Raw genomic sequence first — 19,450 nt, forward strand, 5'->3', positions numbered from 1 at the left:
GGCTGTATGCTTCGGGTCATTGTCATGTTGGAAGACCCAGCCACGACCCATCTTCAATGCTCTGACTGAGGGAAGGAGGTTGTTGCTCAAAATCTCACAATAAATGGCCCCATTCATCCTCTCCTTAATACAGTGCAGTCGTTCTGTCCCCTTCGCAGAAAAGCACCCCCAAAGCATGATGTTACCACCCCCATGCTTCACAATAGGGATGGTGTTCTTAGGATGTAACTCATCCTTCTTTTTCCTCCAAACACTACGAGTGAAGTTTAGACCAAAACGTTCTACTTTGGTCTCATCTGACCACATGACTTTCTCCCATGCCTCCTCTTGATCATCCAGATGGTCATTGGCAGACTTCAGACGGGCCTGGATATGTGATGACTTGAGCAGGGGAACCTTCCATGCAATGCATGATTTGAAACCATGACGGCGTAGTGTTCTACTGACAGTGACCTTTGAAACTGTGGTCCCAGCTCTCTTCATGTCATTGACCAGCTCCTCCCTTGTAGTTCTGGGCTGATTCCTCACCTTTCTTATCAGTGATACCCCACGAGGTGAGATCTTGCATGGAGCCCCAGTCGGAGGGAGACTGATAGTCGTCTTTAGCCTCTTTCATTTTCTAACAATTGCTCCAACAGTTGATCTATTTTCACCAAGCTGCTTGGCAATTGCCCCATAGCCCTTTCCAGCCTTGTGGAGGTCCACAATTTTGTCTCTGGTGTCTTTTGACAGCTCTTTGGTCTTGCCCATGGTAGTAGTTGGCGTCTGACTGACTGTGGGGTGGACAGGTGTCTTTAAAGAGCTCAGACAGGTGCTACTAAGTTAGATTAATGAGTGGAGTAGAGATGGACTTTTTAAAGGCACAGTAATAGGTCTTTGAGAGCCAGAATTCTTGCTGTTTCTTAGGTGTTCAAATACTTATGTTCAGCAGTGCAAGACAAATAAATTCTTTAAAAATCATACAATGCGATTTCCTGAATTTTTTTTAAATTCCGTCTCTCAGAGTGGGAATGCACATACAATGTGAATTTGAGACCCCTCCATGTTTTCTAAGTGGGAGAACTTGCAAAATCGCAGGGTGTTCAAATACTTCTGTTCCTCACTCATTTTTAAATTAAAACATTTGCATTTTTTTTTTAAATAACTACATATCCCCCATGCTGGGGGGGGGGGGGTTCTGTGTCATTCAGCTTAACAAGCATTCAATAGCAATGAAATGAATACATCACCAAGCCTCTAGGAGGAAAGAACCCCCCCCCCCCCACCACCAAGAACAAAAGAAATGAGGATCAGAAAGTATAGAAGAGGAAACATACACCATCAAAGTAACTAATGTACAGGGTAATTATGTGGGTTAGTGACTGCCTTTCTGTTAATTCACATCAGTGCTCCCTATCCATATAATATTTCTGGTTTGAACTTTTTCAATTAGAGAAACTATCTGTGCTTTAACTTGGGTTGGTAATTTGCTGCAGCTGAAGATGTTTAGGGCGCCACCTTCTGGTATATATGCCCCAATATGGAGCAGAACCTATAAATTAAGATGTGGAAAGCACTCTCTACTGGTCTTGAGGAAGCCCGTGTTCAAATTAAGCAGGCGAAACGCGTCGACTGTAGCTCTTGTCTTAGTGTGCTCCGGGACAGTGACCTGATGTTCTGGCTTTGCATATCCTTGACAGACCTGCTATACCTAGTGGAGGATCAGAACTTTCCAATGCGCAGGTGCGGCCTCTTTCGAGCACTGGAATGAGCCGTGATGGACTCAATGGGAGAATGGATACCAAGTTTATCACGGGTCTGTGAGCTATTTTGCGGTGTGTGATATGGTGACAACCGGACTATCCTGTATGCGAGTGGGAATGTTATATGCACATTTTGACGAATTGGTTCACAAACTACACTCTTAGTAGGACACGGCTATTTGGATTCAGCCATTATTTCAATCCTTGAGTCACCTAGCCCGCAGTTAGTCTGATCCAATGAACACTGATCTCCCATCTCCGATCACACACCGTACTGCATTACATTCTTTCCCGGCCTTGATGACCAGGAAATCTGTCAATGGGTACCCGGAAGTGATGTCATAACATCATTTGCTGGTCAGGACAAGAAGGGGAGAGGACTGGACGTGTCCGCTCTCCTCCCTCTCCTCTAGCCGACAGCAGTGAACTGGTAATGTCTCATGGACTCCACTTGCCCATCTGCAGGCCCAGGCCTGCAGATGGGCAAGTGGAGTCCAGGAGACATTATGTAGGGGGAGGTTCGCACGGGGGGGTAAGGGGGCGGCAGAGGCTGGCACTGTGTGATAGCAGTCATGTGGCAGTGCAGCCTGAATGCTTTTACCTGACGGGTGAGCCCTGCTGCTCGCCCACAGCAGAGCTAATGGATAAAAAAAAAAGAAAATCTGCTGGGCGTTGGACAATATAAATTCAACATCCCTGTATTCTATGCATTAAGGTAAAAAACCTTCAGTGTGCAGCAACCCCCTCAGCTCCCCTAATACTTACCAGAGCCCCATCCCGATCCAGCAGCGTACATGAGAGCAGTGTCTCTCCTGGGTCTCTCTCTCCTCATTGGCCCAGACTGCAGCGGGAGCCATGGTCTTCCGTTGCTGTCAATCACAGCCAGTTTGGTGGAGTGTGGGTCCTAACTGCACTCTCTCTCTTATGGACACAGAGGCAGCTCAGGAGCAAGCATGCACGAGTGCCCCCAGAGCAAGCAGCTTGCTCTGGGTGCACTCAGTAGGGGGGAGAAGACAGGAGTGCCTGCCGGGGACCAGAGCAATGGATTGGGGCTATGCAAAACCATTACACAGATCAGGTAAATATGACATGTTTGTTATTAAAAAAAAACCCTGAACTTTTAGTATCCCTTAAAACAATATTTATTATGGGACTTTTGAATGAGATCATAGCATTAGCTATAGCCAGGCATAGCCCACACATTGTCCTGGTAAATGTACCCCAATCAACTTAATCACCAGTGAAATGCAGCAGTTCTTCTCACTAATGTTTGAATAGTTTGTGTGTGTTGTTAATAACCATTGTTTTGTCTGTTTCTGGAACAGTCATGGAAACTGGTAAATTATTACAGTCTATGCTAAACCCAGTTGCAGTTGTGTGAAAAAAATAAATTGCAAAGTCACTTCACCATCTGCAGACAAGAGTGGTATGGCATTGTCAGCATTCTCCCAGCTCATTTGAATAAAAATAACATATAATTCTAGATTCTGTTCTCCACTCCTCTCCTCTCCAAGCTTACAAGTTGATCTAATTTAACTGGTTCATTGACAGCAGTTCGTATAGTATATACTACCTAAATGTCTCTAAACCGACCTTTTTTAATTATTGAAGTTCATTTTTAAAATGCCAATATTATTTTGTTTGTAAACTAATGAGCTATATAGTAGAAGAGTATATCTGAAACACTTGAGCATAGGTGGTTACCTGCTGAAAGATTGCATTGATGGTGGAACTTGGACAGGTTTGGGAAACACTGCTATTGTGATAAAAATTTAGATTAAAAAAAAAAGTGGGAAATAATTCAAACTCCATTTTTTTTTCTCCAATGTGGGTATTTTCCTCTTGTCGCACTGACCCCAAAAAGTGTAAAAACTGACTGATGTTCTACCGCTTCACCACCCTCTTAACCAAACGCGCTTCTGTTGTTGTCTATTCTCTTGTTGAAGATTCTCCACTTACATCCGGCTCTGGTGAACATAGGCAGCAAAAAAGAAATCTCTGTAATGAAATGTTGGCAGAAAACAACTTTGAGAATTTATAGTCTTTACCCACTCTATCCAAAACTTAAAAAAAAAAAAAAAAATAAAGTCTGGGGGTGAAGTTGGGCTCTTACAACTTGTCATGCTTAAACAAGAAAAAAAACCCCGCAAAAGTATACAAGAGTAGGAGAGTACTTTAAATGGCTAACTTCTGTTAAAATTCCTTTCAAGGGGCCAAACTCCCTTTTTTCCCCAGAAGGTGCCCTGTGCCATGATGGTAATACTGTGTTTAACGACAGTTAAAATCATAGCATACGATCAGCTACTTTTGTTATTTTGACTCTAGTTAAAGAACTAGATTGGCTGGTGCTTCCTTGAACTAAATGTAATGAATTGCTGCCAAATACAGATAATTTATTAAAGCATATTTTAATATATTGCCACTTAAGTCATGAGCTATGGTGGCAGCATGAGCTATCTCTTTTTAAGCCTAAGATCATTTTCTGAAAGTGTATAAAAATACCTGAAGGCATTCTCTGTTACCACTGCGGCAGAATTCATTGCAGTCATACAACTCAGATATGCCAAACCTTATATTTGGCTTTGATATGTTAGTTGTGGGAAGTAGTGATTGCAACTGTTTTTGTGGTGGTAACAGGAGTTTATGTTTTGAAATGGTGGCTGACCACTTTTCAATTTAGCTTTCTTGTACTCTTACCACAACTTTTCTTTTATTGTGACAGAAAAATACCTGTTTGGTTGTGTAGGAAATCTTGTATCCTTGTAACTTCCTTTTAACTGAACTGAAACATCAATCCCCTCTATGTAATGGAAGTGTGGGGAGAAAGAGGTATTTGCAGGGCTTTTTTTTCTCAGAGAATGGGTTAAGGTACTCCCCCCTTCTGAGTCGCTCTGTTTTCGCCCTGCCTACCAACCTCTGAGCACCTTGGTTCCTACCCTTACCTGCCTCCCTGTACTGCTCCTTTTAGAGAATGCAGAGCCAAGCCTCATTTTGTAACTTGTTATTGATTACAAGAAAATCATTAAAATAGATACCCTGCAACCAGCAACAATAGTCCCCCAGCATCAGTAGATTCCCCCAGCAACAATGTACTCCCACAAAAAAAAAAACACCCCAGCAACAACAACAAATCCCCAGCAGCAACAGTAGATCCATTTCAGCAACAATTGACTTCCAAGCAACAATAGATCCATCTCCAGCAAAAATAGACCACCATGCAAAAATAGATCCCCTCCAGTGACAATAAGACACTCCACCACACCCCAGCACCCCTTTCAATTACATACATTCAGTGCTGGAGGTGCCGAAACTGTGTTCCCCCGTGTTCCCACTGAATAAAAGCCCTGGGTATTTGTAATCCTAATCAGGAGAGCAGCCTATAGTGACAACGTTGTTCTCCAAGGATATAGTACAGTTATCAGTCACCCTAGAACTGAAACTGATTTTTAGCAAAACTGCCAGATGCCAAAAAAAGGAGAAAAGCTTCCAAATGCCTGAATGCAGTCACTACATCTAAGAACCAGTAGGCTATAATGATGCTTTTTTTATTTTTATTTTTTTAAACATATTTAAACTGTGGAGTTTTTTTTTCTATTAGGAGTAGCTATAATTCTGTAATGTATTCCATTTTCAAGGTAGATGTCCTACTTTCTAATTATCTTTAATATCTACATAATTCATATGTTTATACCAAAAAAAAAAAACAAAAACATTTTATGCAAATACAAGCCAAATATTTTTTAACCATTGTTTTCGAGGTAGATCATGGAGAGGTTAAAACCTCTTAATAAATTAGAAACTCACAGCTAACTTGCACTGTATAATGATAGGCGAGTCTGGGACCCCTGTATTTCCTATTGTCTTCCAGGTACTTTCAATTGCCACCTTCTTAAACTCTAACCCAATGGGTCACAGTGGTTGTAGTTCACTATACACTGTGGGATATCCCCATTCACCTTTGCCCCCTGTCCCCATCCAGGTCTCTTCTCTTCTTGCTCCTCTTATTTATCTTCCTCCTTCTATTGCCTCTCCAATATCTTGCGATAGCCTGTCTCACTTTTGCATATGATTTGGGCCCTTATTCTTGGCCCTGCCTTAATGTTACTGCTATGAGCTGTCACCACCCCTACTCCTTGCTATGATTGTTCATGTACATTACTGCCGACGAGCCTTTTTTGTGTTGTTTGTCATTTGGACTCCAGAATCCTTTCTAACATGTTTGTATGTATTTGAGATAACTTGCCTGATGTGTTTAGGTATCTTTGTATGCCTTTTCAAAATTCATTAAAATATTGAATTACAAAAAAAGTGGAAAAGTTTGGAAAACTTTTCGATTGTTTCCTGTTTTATTGACCACCATAGCTGTAACAGCAAGTAATGCCAGTAAGTTTCTCTTTATGACTCTACTAATCAAATTCAGAATCCTAACACTGACGTACAAAGCTGTCCACTATACTGCCCCAGATTACATGACCGACCTAATATCCAAGCACCACCCAACATGCACACTCCGCTCCTCACAAGACCTCCTTCTTTCTAGTTCCCTGGTCTCCTCCTCCCATGCCCGCCTCCAGGATTTCTCCAGGGTGTCACCCAATGTCAGGGCAGGGCTGTGGAACGGACAGGTAGGCCTAGTGGCAGGGTAAGGCACTGGCTGACGGCAACCACCACCAACAGACCGAAGTCCCTCAGGGCGCGGAGTCTAAGTCCCAGGCTGCCCTTCACCAGGGCCCCTGATGGTGGGGATGGACTTGACGCAGCCAGGAACCAGGTCGCGGCCCCCGAGACACCCCGGCTGCGGTAATGGCCGCTGCCAATGGCGTGTACCTGGTGAGAATGACAATAGCGTAGTCAGGCAAGCCGAGTCGACAACAACAGGACAAAACAGTACAGAACAGTAGACAGAGAATCACAGGTCACGGGCCAGGTTCAGCAACGGAAGGTCAGACCGAAGGAAAACACAGAGAATGGTCTTAGTCACAAGCCGAGTCAGAATACCAGAAGAGTCATGAGCATATACACAGAGCTGTAGCAAGACAAAGACACAAGTGCAAAGAGCATGTGCGGATCACAGGCTTATATGTACTCAGCCACACCCCTCTGGGGGATGGACCTCAGAGACCTGAAGGCATAAAAGCTTCCCACCATGCTCAGCAGAAATCCAAGATGGATGCCAGCACTTGGAGTAACATAACCTCTTGGAAAAGGTAGGACCTTGACAGTACCTCCTCCTCAAGGGCCCCTCCCCCTCCGCGGCTCAACAAAAGGTTTCTGAGGAAAGCGGGTATGAAAAGTGCGGAGGAGGGCAGGAGCATGGACATCCGCGGAAGGAACCCAGGAACGCTCCTCGGGACCATAACCGCGCCAATGAACCAGGAACTGTAATCGACCGCGCACCAATCGAGAGTCCAGGATCCGACTCACCTCATACTCCTCATGACCGTCAACCCGAATGGGACGGGGCCGAGGCAGTGAAGCGATTGCAGATCAGAGGTTTCAACAGTGATACATGAAAGGTATTGGAGATCCGCATCCCAGGTGGAAGGGCAAGGGCATAGGCCACCGGATTCACCTTGCGGAGAATGCGAAAAGGACCGACAAAACGGGGAGCTAGTTTGGGTTTGGGCACCCGAAGATTGAGGTTACGAGTAGACAACCACACCCGATCGCCGACCTGGTATGAAGGAGCGGGCAACCGTCTGCGATCAGCCTGGAACTTCTGACGCTGAGCCGAGTCCCTCAAAGCCCTCTGGATCTGCCCCCATGAAGAACGCAGGGCAGCAAGATGGTTCTCCACAGCCGGAATGTCCTGTGGTGAGAACCTCTCAGGTAATACCGCGGGTTGGTACCCATAGTTGGCCATGAAGGCAGACATCCCGGAGGAGGAGTTGACCGCTGAGTTCCTGGCAAACTCTGCCCAAGGCAGGAGATCGGCCCAATCGTCCTGATGGTCCGAGACATAACACCTAAGGAATTGTTCTAAGGCCTGATTGGAACGCTCCGCAGCCCCATTGGACTGCGGGTGGTAGGCTGAAGAAAAGGAGAGACTAATACCCAACTGGGAGCAGAAGGCGTGCCAGAATCTGGACACGAACTGACTCCCACGGTTCGAGACAATCACCTTGGGCAACCCATGCAGGCGAAAAATTTCCCTGGAAAAGACCGTGGCCAGTTCTTGCGCTGTTGGTAACTTCCTGAATGGAATACAATGGCACATTTTGGAAAAACGATCGACGACCATGAGAATGACCGTATGACCCCGAGACACAGGGAGGTCTACAATAAAGTCCATGCCCAGGTGTGACCAAGGACGGTCCCCATTGGGAATGGGTTGCAGAAGACCCATTGGAAGATGCCGTGGAGATTTATTCTGGGCACAGATCGAACATGCCGCTACATAAGAGGCGATGTCGGCACGGAGAGTTGGCCACCAGAACAACCGAGAGACGACCCAAGACAACTGGTTCCTCCCCGGATGCCCGGCAGTTTTGGAGTTATGGTAAGTACGCAGCAGACGGGTACGCAACCCCTCGGGTACAAAACATCTACCCTCTGGTCTCTCGGGAGGAGCGTCAGTTTGAGCCGCCAAAATCTGCTCCCCAAGGGGAGAAGTCAGACTGGTGCGAATGGCAGCCAGGATCTGATCCGGAGGTATGACTGAGGTTGGCTCAGAGTCCTCCCTGGACAACTCAGAGTATTGCCTCGATAATGCATCAGCCCTGACATTCTTGAAACCAGGCAAATAGGAGACCACATAGTTGAACCGCGACAAGAACAAGGCCCATCTGGCCTGATGGGGTGTCAATCTTTTGGCCTCCGAAAGATAAGTCAGGTTCTTATGATCGGTAAGAATGAGGACCGGAACCGCGGAGCCCTCGAGCAGGTGCCTCCATTCCTTGAGAGCCAAAATGATTGCCAACAACTCCCTATCTCCAATCTGGTAGTTGCACTCTGCAGAGGAAAGCTTCCTGGAGTAGAACGCACAGGGAAGTAGGGGTCCATCGGGTGACCGACGTTGAGACAGGAGAGCGCCTACTCCTGTCTCGGATGCATCGACCTCAAGGACGAAGGGCAATCCAGGATTGGGATGAGACAGTATCGGAGCCGAAGCGAAGGCGGATTTCAGAGCCTCGAAAGCTACGATGGCCTCGGATGGCCACTCGTGAGGATTACTGCCCTTCTTGGTTAGGTCTGAGAGAGGCTTTGCCAGCGTGGAGAAGTTCCTGATGAACTTCCGATAGTAGTTGGCAAAACCCAAAAAGCGCTGAATGGGCCGAAGACCATTGGGACGAGGCCACTTCAGGACCGCCAAAACCTTTTGAGGGTCCATGGAGAATCCCTCCGCAGAAATGATGTAGCCTAAAAAGGCAACTTGGGATCGATGGAACTCGCACTTCTCGAGCTTACAAAAGAGTTTGTTCTCCCGTAATCGTTGCAGCACCCGCTTGACATCCTGGATATGGGACTCCATGGAGGTAGAGTAAACCAGGATGTCATCCAGGTAAACCACTACGCACTGCTGCAACAAGTCACGAAGGACATCATTTATGAATTCCTGAAAAACTGCGGGCGCGTTACACAACCCGAAGGGCATCACCAGGTATTCGTAGTGGCCGGTTCTAGTGTTAAACGCGGTCTTCCACTCATCCACCTGTTTGATCCGTACGAGATTGTACGCCGCCCTAAGGTCAAGTTTGGTAAAGACTGTTGCCCCCTTAAGGCGGTCGAACAACTCCGTAATCAAGGGAATCGGGTATGCATTCTTAGTGGTGATTCGATTGAGACCCCTATAATCAATGCAAGGCCTCAATTCACCACCCTTCTTCTTTACAAAGAAAAAGCCCGCTCCTGCTGGGGAAGTAGACTTACGAATGTGCCCCCGGGAAAGCGCATCCGCAACGTACTCCTCCATGGCCTTATTCTCCGCAACCGAGAGAGGATACACCCTGCCACGTGGAGGAGTGGCACCGGGTTGCAAGGATATAGCGCAGTCGTAAGGACGATGAGCAGGTAAGGCTCCAGCGCTTACCTTATCAAACACGTCCTGGTACTCCCCATAATCAGTAGGCAATGCAGAGTCCGAGGAGGCACACAACACCTTAACCGGCCCACGGATGCACCTGGCCCCACACTGTGGAGACCACGAGAGAATCTCAGCAGTTTGCCAATTGAAGGTTGGATTGTGCATCTGGAGCCAGGGATGCCCCAAAACCACCGAATAGTGTGGAGAAGAAATCACCTGGAAACAGGCCAACTCCCTGTGAACAGCCCCAATAGCTACCTCAACTGGCATAGTCTCGTGGGTAACCTGCGGTGGTTGCAGGGGCCTGCCATCTATTGCCTCGAGAACCAATGGGGTAACTCGAGCCTGCAGGGGAATGGAGTGCTGGGCAGCAAACGAGCGGTCCATAAACAACCCGCCGGCCCCAGAATCTACCAACGCCTGGGCCGTCACCGAGCCCTCCGCCCAAGAGAGGACAACGGTGATCAGTGGCTTATCTCTGCGGAACGCCGGGGACGAGGAGACTCCACCCAAGATCTGTCCCCGACAGGATCTCAGGTGCGAGCAATTCCCGGACGGACCGGACAGGACCGCCGAAAGTGCCCACCAAGACCACAGTACAGGCAGCGACCCTCCCGACGCCGAGCGGCCCGCTCTCCCTCGGAAAGGCGAGCAAACCCCAGCTGCATGGGCTCACCACCAGACAATCTATCCCCAGGAGGCGTGGGAGGAACGGGTGGGATAGAAAACGCAGGTGCCAGTCGATTGGAAGGCCTCCGCAGGCGTTCCTTGAGTGAAGGCCTCTCCCTGAGCCTGGTATCAATCAGGATCAGGAAGGAAATTAGTGCTTCCAGCTCCACAGGCAATTCCTTGGCTGCGATCTCGTCCTTCAATGCATCAGAAAGACCCTGAGAAAACGCAGCCACCAGAGCCTCATTGTTCCAACCCACCTCTGCTGCCAGGGTACGAAACTCTATGGCGTACTCGGCAACGGTCCGCGAACCCTGATGCATAGACATGAGCAGCTTGGCAGCCGAGGCGGAGCGAGCCGGTACGTCGAATACCCTACGGAAGGCATCGACAAAACCGGAAAACTCGTGAATCACTGGGTCATTCCTCTCCCATAAGGGATTCGCCCAGGCCAAGGCCTTGTCTGAGAGTAGCGATATTAGGAAACCCACCTTTGACCTCTCAGTCGGAAAAGCGTGGGGTATTAATTCTAAGTAAATCCCCACCTGGTTGAGGAACCCACAACACTGACTCGGCTCACCCCCAAAGCACTGTGGAAGAGGGGCTGAACCAGTCATACCTCTGGGCGCCGCGGGTGCCGCAGCAGTTGCGGCGGTAGGCGCAACAAGCGGAACAGCAGCGGGAGCGACCACCGGAGGGACAACCGGCCTAATAACACCGGGAGTAAGGTGCGCGGTGCGTGCCAGCAGAGTTTGCAACGCCTGAGCGAACTGATCCAACAGGAGATCCTGTTGATCCAGTCTGGCGACCAACATTGGAAGCGAAGGCGTACCTGCACCGTCAGGATTCATGGCACTTGTGTAATGTCAGGGCAGGGCTGTGGAACGGACAGGTAGGCCTAGTGGCAGGGTAAGGCACTGGCTGACGGCAACCACCACCAACAGACCGAAGTCCCTCAGGGCGCGGAGTCTAAGTCCCAGGCTGCCCTTCACCAGGGCCCCTGATGGTGGGGATGGACTTGACGCAGCCTGGAACCAGGTCGCGGCCCCCGAGACACCCCGGCTGCGGTAATGGCCGCCGACAATGGCGTGTAGCAGGTGAGAATGACAATAGCGTAGTCAGGCAAGCCGAGTCGACAACAGGACAAAACAGTACAGAACAGTAGACAGAGAATCACAGGTCACGGGCCAGGTTCAGCAACGGAAGGTCAGATCGAAGGAAAACACAGAGAATGGTCTTAGTCACAAGCCGAGTCAGAATACCAGAAGAGTCATGAGCATATACACAGAGCTGTAGCAAGACAAAGACACAAGACACAAGTGCAAAGAGCATGTGCGGATCACAGGCTTATATGTACTCAGCCACACCCCTCTGGGGGATGGAACTCAGAGACCTGAAGGCATAAAAGCTTCCCACCATGCTCAGCAGAAATCCAAGATGGATGCCAGCACATGGAGTAACATAACCTCTGGGAGAAGGTAGGACCTTGACACCCATCCTCTGGAACTCCCTGCCCCAACCCATCAGACTATCACCTACGCTCCTCTCCTTTAGGCGCACCCTGAAAACCCACCTCTTCAGGGAAGCCTACCCCACCCCCTGCTAACTTGCCAACCTCCTCCACTCTTCCTACCACTTCATCCCCCACAGCTATCTCCTCTTGTACCACTATCCCCTCCCTCCTGTAAGCTCGAAAGAGCAGGGACCTCGAACCCCTCGTTTTGCATTGTATTGTTACTGTACTGTCGCATGTTCTGTCCCCCTTTGTAATGTACAGCGCTGAGCGAACTGATGGCGCTTTATAAATACTGTAAAATAATAATAATAATACTAATAGAAAGTGTTTCTTTCGCTGTCTTTGGCCCTCTGTTGGAAGGATTTCCCTTCTCAGTGACCACATTCACTGTGGCAGCAAGGGAGGGATACACTCTCTGGTGGGGAGAAAGAGAGCAATAATCACCTGAAAGAGGTTAAAACCTTTCCACACTTTATCCAAAAGAAGTTTAGCTGTACTTCACTTGAAAGGCAAAACTTTTTTTTTTTTTCATTTTTGGGTAGATTAAGGGCTATGATGCTTGTACGTTTTTGCCATCTTTGTTCCATTGGAGAGATTTCCCGCACTTTCTGTCCCATAGTCACAATAAGAGTAAGAGGAAATCCATCCAAAGTGCGAGAAATCGCCCGAAGCCCTCTGGGACACTTCCAAGGTCTCCGAGGACTGTGACCCATTCACAAAATGCAGCACACTTCGTGCATGCGCAGTAGGAAACTGGCGGTGAAGCTGCATGGTTTCACTGCTTTTTTTCCCTTATTCAAGATGGCGGTGCCAGTGCCAGACAGGTTATTGATGAATCGACTCGGGGTGTAGCCACCGGTGGATGCATGGACAATAAGTCAGCAGTTACAGTATTTCTTGCTGCTGACTTTTAATTTTTTTTCTTTTTGGGAGGTGGCAGGGCCTGGAACTCCACTTTAAGGTTTACACACAGAATCTGTAAGCAGAGAGTAAAGTTTCAGCAGAGCTATGGATGACAACTGTAGTGAAAGTATAACAAAAGGCAATATTGTTTTGTTTTTATATAGAGCGGAGAGGTTTTAGAACATCAGCTTTCTATTGCTGTCTGTACTCCTTTAGGAACAGGGAGATTTCACCTTTAAAAGTAAAAGAAACTTTAAAATTTTAGGTTGTCACCAGAACAGGAGTTATATTTATAACGATTTATCAAACTCTAAATACCCTTTATTTGCAGTAAACCATCGCAGGAATCTGATTGCAACTTTTACTTTTAGTCGGAGCAGTTTTTTTTACTAGTTTGTCATAGGTCACAACTTTATTTAAGCCCTAAGTTTTTAGTTTAAAAAAATAAATAAAAATTAGCACATGAGACATTACTTACCATCAGTGTGGTGTGTCCCTTGTACTGCTTGTCGCAATAGCGCGCATCAGAGATGGATGCGGTTCAACCATTTTGGCTTCAACCTCCATCTTGGCGAAGAGATTAACCGTCCTGAAATATCTTTTTCCTTCATCCTCCCCCTTCCCCCTCAGGAGAGCTGGAGTCCCACTGTCCTGAGAACCTGTGTAATTTCACGCCTCGTAAAAAGATAACCAAGCCTTCCCCAGAGTTCAAGGCATTCCCAAGAAGCCCACACCAGATAACATTTTTAAAAGATCAATTTTTCCCCTATGTTTCATATCTTGGAATATGAGAGACTTGCATAAAAACCAGACATCCTGTCAGATTGGCTAGGAGCAGGCGAACAGTTTGATGGGTCATTCGAATTATCTCGGACCATAGAACTCGTGAACCGTGCAACATATAATTTCATAATTAATATCTAGATAATCCTCAGACTTGTCTGCATAATAATATACCCACGGGTGGAATGTCACTTGTGCAGCTGGAAAGTTATGGATCAGAATATGAATTATGAAAGATGTTGGCTCCAGTTTAGGGTTCCGCCTGACGATCCCTCCCTCAACAGGGGATTGGTCTTTTTACTTCACCCCCTGCTGGGAAACTTTAAAGCAGGCTGTCAAGCCTAAGGGGGTTGAGTTGAAGAATTCTCCCATTTTTCCATCGTAACATAGGGAGATCAAAGCACCCTTCTGCTCTGACTTGGATCTGCTAAATCCACGACTTTGGCAAGTACTTTAACTTTTTTTACCTCTCTCTGGTATCTCTTTACTGTGCTATGGTTCTCTGTGTATTTATATATATATATATATATATATATATATATATATATATCTTAGTTACATCTTCTCTGTAAATATTTTATTGCACCTGTTTGACCCTTTTAGTAATAAATCTCTTTCTGAAAGTGTTGAACTGTTTCTATAGTTCTTAATTGCAATTTACGAATCCCTGCCTTTGAAGAGACACTACTGTTTGTTTAAACCTCTGTATATCCGGCCTGCGGACCGTTTTATACAGACGATTATTTCAATCCTTATAGTGTTATAACTGATAACGTGAGTTTCCTCTTTCTCTGTACAAAAAGGATGTGGTGGCAGTGTGGAGGGTTAGTTGCGTAATTACCCGACCCAGTAACAATCGCTCAGGTTGCAGGTACATAGATTGTAGTTCATTAGCTGGAAAATCTTTGTGCAGGGTGCAGCTGGGCGTGGTATTGTTACACGTGTCACATCACGGTTTGGATCGGCCAGTTCTTCGGTCAAGAGTTTGGCGAGAAGGTCTGGGGTCTGACGCCACGATCGTGACACTGGTGTCTCATGGTTTAGGTGAAAACATGCCTTTTCTGATGCCCCCAATGCCATAATCCTCCAGTGGGGCAGGGATTAATAGAACTAACGGGCTGTCAAAAGCTTTTTTTTTTTTTTTGCAAACTCCAAGCATGTGTTTTGCACTGTGGAGTAGCATCCATCTAGCCACTCTGCCATAAAGCCCAGATCAGTGGAGGGCTGCAGTGATGGTTGTCCTTTTGGAGCTTTGTCCCGTCTCCACACGGGATCTCTGAAGCTCAGTCAGAGTGATCATCAGAGTCTTGGTCACCTCTCTTACTATGGCCCTTCTCCCCTGATTTCTCAGTTTGGCAGGGCAACCAGCTCTTGGAAGAGTCCTGGTTGTTCTAAACATCTTTCATTTGAGAACTATGGAGGCCACTGTGTTCTTTGGAACCTTCAGTGCAGCAGAAAACTTTTTGTAGCCTTCCCTAGATCTGTGACTTGCAATAATCCTGTCTCTGAGCTCTTTAGGCAGTTCCTTTGACCTCTTGGCTTTTGCTCTGATATAGTATGCATTGTTAGCTGTTAGGCCTTTTATAGAGAGGTGTGCGCTTTTCCAAATCACGTCCACAGGTGTACTCCAATCAAGGTATTGAAACATCTTGGCAATATTCAAGAGAAATTGGAGGCACCTGAGCTAAATTTCAAGTGTTGTTGCAAAGGGTCTGAATACTTTTGCCAATGTAATATTCATTTCAATGGCCTCTGTTCACATATGAGCGTTCTGTTGTCTGAAGCAAAACACCTCTTGCTCAAAAAAGTACATGAGCTTTTTTTTGGCAGATTACAAGCATTTTTGGCCCCATAGACTTCAATAGAAATGCCTGAAAATGTGTGACCTAAGCATTTTATGAGTATTTTGTTGCGTGTTTTGTGCTCAAACAGCAGCCCTCCACCCATAATTTCCTCCCCCCTCTAGTACTTTTTATTGGCTAAATCAAAACATCTGAAGCTGTAAAACACTTGTAATACACTTTTGAAAAGCTTGTAATACACTTCTTAAAACGCTCAAACTTTCAAATAAAAACGCCAGTAAATTGCTACGCTTAGGTGTGAATGCAGCCCTTATGAAAAAAATTTTAAACTGTAGTATCAGGCTGCAACATAAAAAAAAATTTAAATAAGTGAAGGGGGTCTGAATACTTTATAAATGCACTGTACCTGCCAGTGGTCAAAATGTTGTGGCTGGTCGTTGTATATCATCTTTTCTGCGTCTATTCCTGGCTGCAGGTTTTTAAGGGATCAGTATGGTATAATGCTTTTTTTCTTTTCTGTCTTGAGTTTGCAGTGAACACATTTGCCTGTTCTTATACTGCCTCTAACAGGATGAGAAATGTGATGCATCTCCTTAAGCATTTTTCTTAACAAATGTCCCCATTCTCTCCTATTCAGTGAAGAAGAACTACCATTTCACGATGAAGCAATAGAAAAGGTATACTTTTTACAATTGTATTTATCATTACTATTTGTATCTTTTTTTTGGGATTAACTACAACCTTGTTTCAGTATGTAAAAAGTTCCTAATTTCTTCAGGAAGTTCCTGATTACTTAGTCTTTGATTTTGAAACATAGTTCTGAACAAATCATCACACTAGAATAAAAGCATGATAGTATTAACAAGCGCAGTATATTTCCATATTTTGTTCAGAGAGAACTGGCTAAATAGAACATTTTTTCTGACAAGCATCATTCATACAAACATTTTTTTTTTTATAATATTTTTTTAATCTAGTTAAAGACATCCTATCATTTCATTCTAAAGCACTGTTTCAAGTGGAAACAGACCATATATATTTTAGAGGTTGGGGACATTCTGCATGTCGTGAACTTAGGCATGCCTTATCTGAGAGCCAAAAATATTTCTGCAGTATAACAAACCAAAAGAATCATTTGTAGCAAAACTGGAGGTCATTTGCAAATACTGCAGGGAGTATATTACCTTGAAGGGCGACTATACTGATATTATGTCGGTTGTGCTGAAAATTTGTGTTCTGAAATTTCAGACACCAAACAGCAGCTCCATCAACAATCATGTCAGTTTACGGGAGATACAAAATAATGTACCATCATATCAAGTGTCCCTGAATATAGCAGCTACTGGAATACCCAGGAAGACATGTACAAACGTGTATATGCAGTCACCTCTTTTCACTGACTGTTAGCTTTGTGGGGTTTACTTTGCTAGAGATTTTTTTTTTCTGTATAGTGTTTTGGCTGATCATTTTATTGTATTTTCAGCAAAAACTTTTAGAAATTGAAAGGACCTCCAAATGGCTGAAAATGTTGAAGAGCTGGGATAAGTACAAGAACTCTGAAAAGGTAAAGCACTTTTGTAGGATCATATAATCAAACAAAAATCAAATAATGATTCATTTGTTCAGGTCTATCCAATATGCTTTCAGTCTTGGGTATAAACTTGGGATTTAAAATTTGTCAACTTCCATTTATGAATAGTCTATCGAGTATCCAGGGTTATCTAATGGTTGTCACCAGTGTAAGGGGTCTTTTTACATGTGTCTTTATTGCAAATAACCTAATGTGAATCATAAATCTGTAGCTCTTCGTCCTTCAGTAGTAGAACCATGACTGCATATTTGGCAGGATGGGATGCAGGAGGTCGAATTCTGGTGGGAAGAACTACTTTTTGCTGTTGTCCTACAGATCACAATTTACTGTCTGAATGTGGTACTAGAGTCCAATATTGACTTTAGGTCCAATGTTTTAAATTGCTGCCCCATGTTAATAAAAAAAAAAGAATAAAAAGAATTGCCAGTCTGCTGATGCATTCTCCCTACACTTCATTTCTGCTTTTTTATCTGTGAGAAACTGGGGCAACGTATAGTTGTTCTTACTAATACAATGGTAAATATAAGTGAAATTGAAGTAGGAGGTGACACCTGGGGGAGCTCGCAGTAGTTAATAGGTAGGTATTTCAGTACTCTAACTGGATTTTATGCAGAAGCTTGAGGCAGCAGCTTAATATTCTAAAACAAGCTTTTTTTTTTTTAGTTTATGATAGAGTAGAATAGTGTTAAACCACCTGTCAGGGATTTTTCTACTTATTTATTTTACTGACCATTGGGGAAATATCCCTTTATTTCTTACAGAGAGAACAGTAAGTGACAGAAAATCTGTCCAAAATTAGATAAATTCTTTCTTGGCCAGTTGTTACCATGTGTCCCCCATTGGAACACTTTCCCTCTGTCTTTATTCTGATGACAACTCAAAATGTTGGCTTTTCATTTCTCTTAAAAGTATTGATAAGGACAAATGGAGAGAATTAATCTCCCCATCAGAGACACACATCAATAAAACCCTGACAGGGGTTATAACCCTTCTCTACTCTATCAACAACTAAATAGAAAGTTTGGGCTTTAGATAAACGTTCGTTAGTATTTGACATTTATCTGAAATGTAAGTTATATGTCATAAAAACAGTTATATTTACTTGTTTGAATTAAACTTTTCCTCAATTTGGATGGAGTGAAAAAAGGTTAGAACTCCTTTTTTTTGTTAAGTTTTTGTCTATTTGAAGTGTGTCACTCCTGTCTGGTGACAGTTGTCTCTAGGTCTAATATGACAACCCTAAACCATCACTGAAACAGAAATTCTTTTAAATAGTCACATATTTAGGTAAATGGAGTTAATTTGTGTGTAGTCAGGTTGTGTGCACAATCACTCAAGTAATTTTAGTATAATCACTTCTAAATTGTAGTATGAATGCACATAAATCCACAACTTATTATTGTAGCATGATGTGTACCATGAAGACAGAACATTCCAAGAAAAGTCTTGCAAAAGTTAAGAAGCACAAGTCGAATAGTGTACTTTTGAAAATTCCCAAATCACTGACTATACTTTGGAGTATAGCTAAATCAATCATGAGGAGGTGTAAAGAGTGTGGCACAGCTGTAACAGGCCATCTTGCCAAAAGCGAGTGCCATTGCAAAAAGAAGACTAGTGAGGGAAGCCACCAAGACAACTATGACAACTTTGAGTTACAGGCATCAATAGTAGAGATTGGAGAGACTATGCATAACACAGCTGTTGCCCAGGTACTTCACCAGTTGCAGCTTTATGGGAATGTGGCAAAAAGCCTCTGTGACTAATATTGCTATATCTGTGGATATACTCTAAATGTTGGGGGTATCTTCCTAACACTCCATGGATCTGAAGAAGTTCCTTGGCAAAACTATGAAATATCTTCAACTTTTAAATAACTAGTTCAGGTAAATTATTATTATACAATATTTATATAGCGCCAACAGTTTGCTCAGCGCTGTACATTATAATGGGAGACAGTACAGTAACAATACAATACACGAGGGGTTTGAGGGCTTTGCTCCTTGGAGCTTACAATCTAGGAGGGAGGGGATAGTGGTACAGGAGGAAATAGCTGTGGGGGATGGAGTGGTAGGAAGAGTGGAGGAGATCGGCAATTAGGTGAGGGCGGGTTAGGCTTCCCTGAAGAGATGGGTTTCAGGGTGCGCCTAAAGGTGAGGAGGGTAGGTGGCAGTCTGATGGATTGGGGTAGTGAGTTCCAGAGGATGGGGGAATCCCTGGAGAAGTCCTGGAGACAGGCATGGGAGGAGGAGACCAGGGAACTAGAGAGTAGGAGGTCTTGTGAGGAGCAGAGAGTACATTTTGGGTGGTAGATGGATATCAGGTTGGTGATGTAGTTTGGGGCAGTGTTATGAACAGCTTTGTACGTCAATGTAATTTGGGGGCTGGGGGGAAAACTAGGAGCTCGGTTTTGGAAAGGTTTAA

At 44.9% G+C, this 19,450-nt stretch overlaps 1 protein-coding gene across 2 annotated transcripts in view; it reads left to right on the forward strand.

Moving 5' to 3' along the window:
- Positions 1-19,450, forward strand: part of USP6NL (USP6 N-terminal like) — a 215,140-nt gene that overhangs the window by 131,439 nt on the left and 64,251 nt on the right. For both annotated transcript variants that reach the window (XM_089686373.1, XM_089686366.1), the window contains 2 exons: positions 16,076-16,115; positions 16,922-17,002. In XM_089686373.1, the coding sequence (XP_089542499.1) occupies positions 16,964-17,002 (39 nt within the window). In that variant the 5' untranslated portion in view covers positions 16,076-16,115; positions 16,922-16,963. The remainder of the gene's footprint in view (positions 1-16,075; positions 16,116-16,921; positions 17,003-19,450) is intronic.

The sequence above is a fragment of the Staurois parvus genome, unplaced genomic scaffold, assembly GCF_062004578.1.
Source record: "Staurois parvus isolate SC_StPar_1 unplaced genomic scaffold, SC_StPar_1.0 ptg000019l, whole genome shotgun sequence".
Lineage (NCBI taxonomy): Eukaryota > Metazoa > Chordata > Amphibia > Anura > Ranidae > Staurois > Staurois parvus.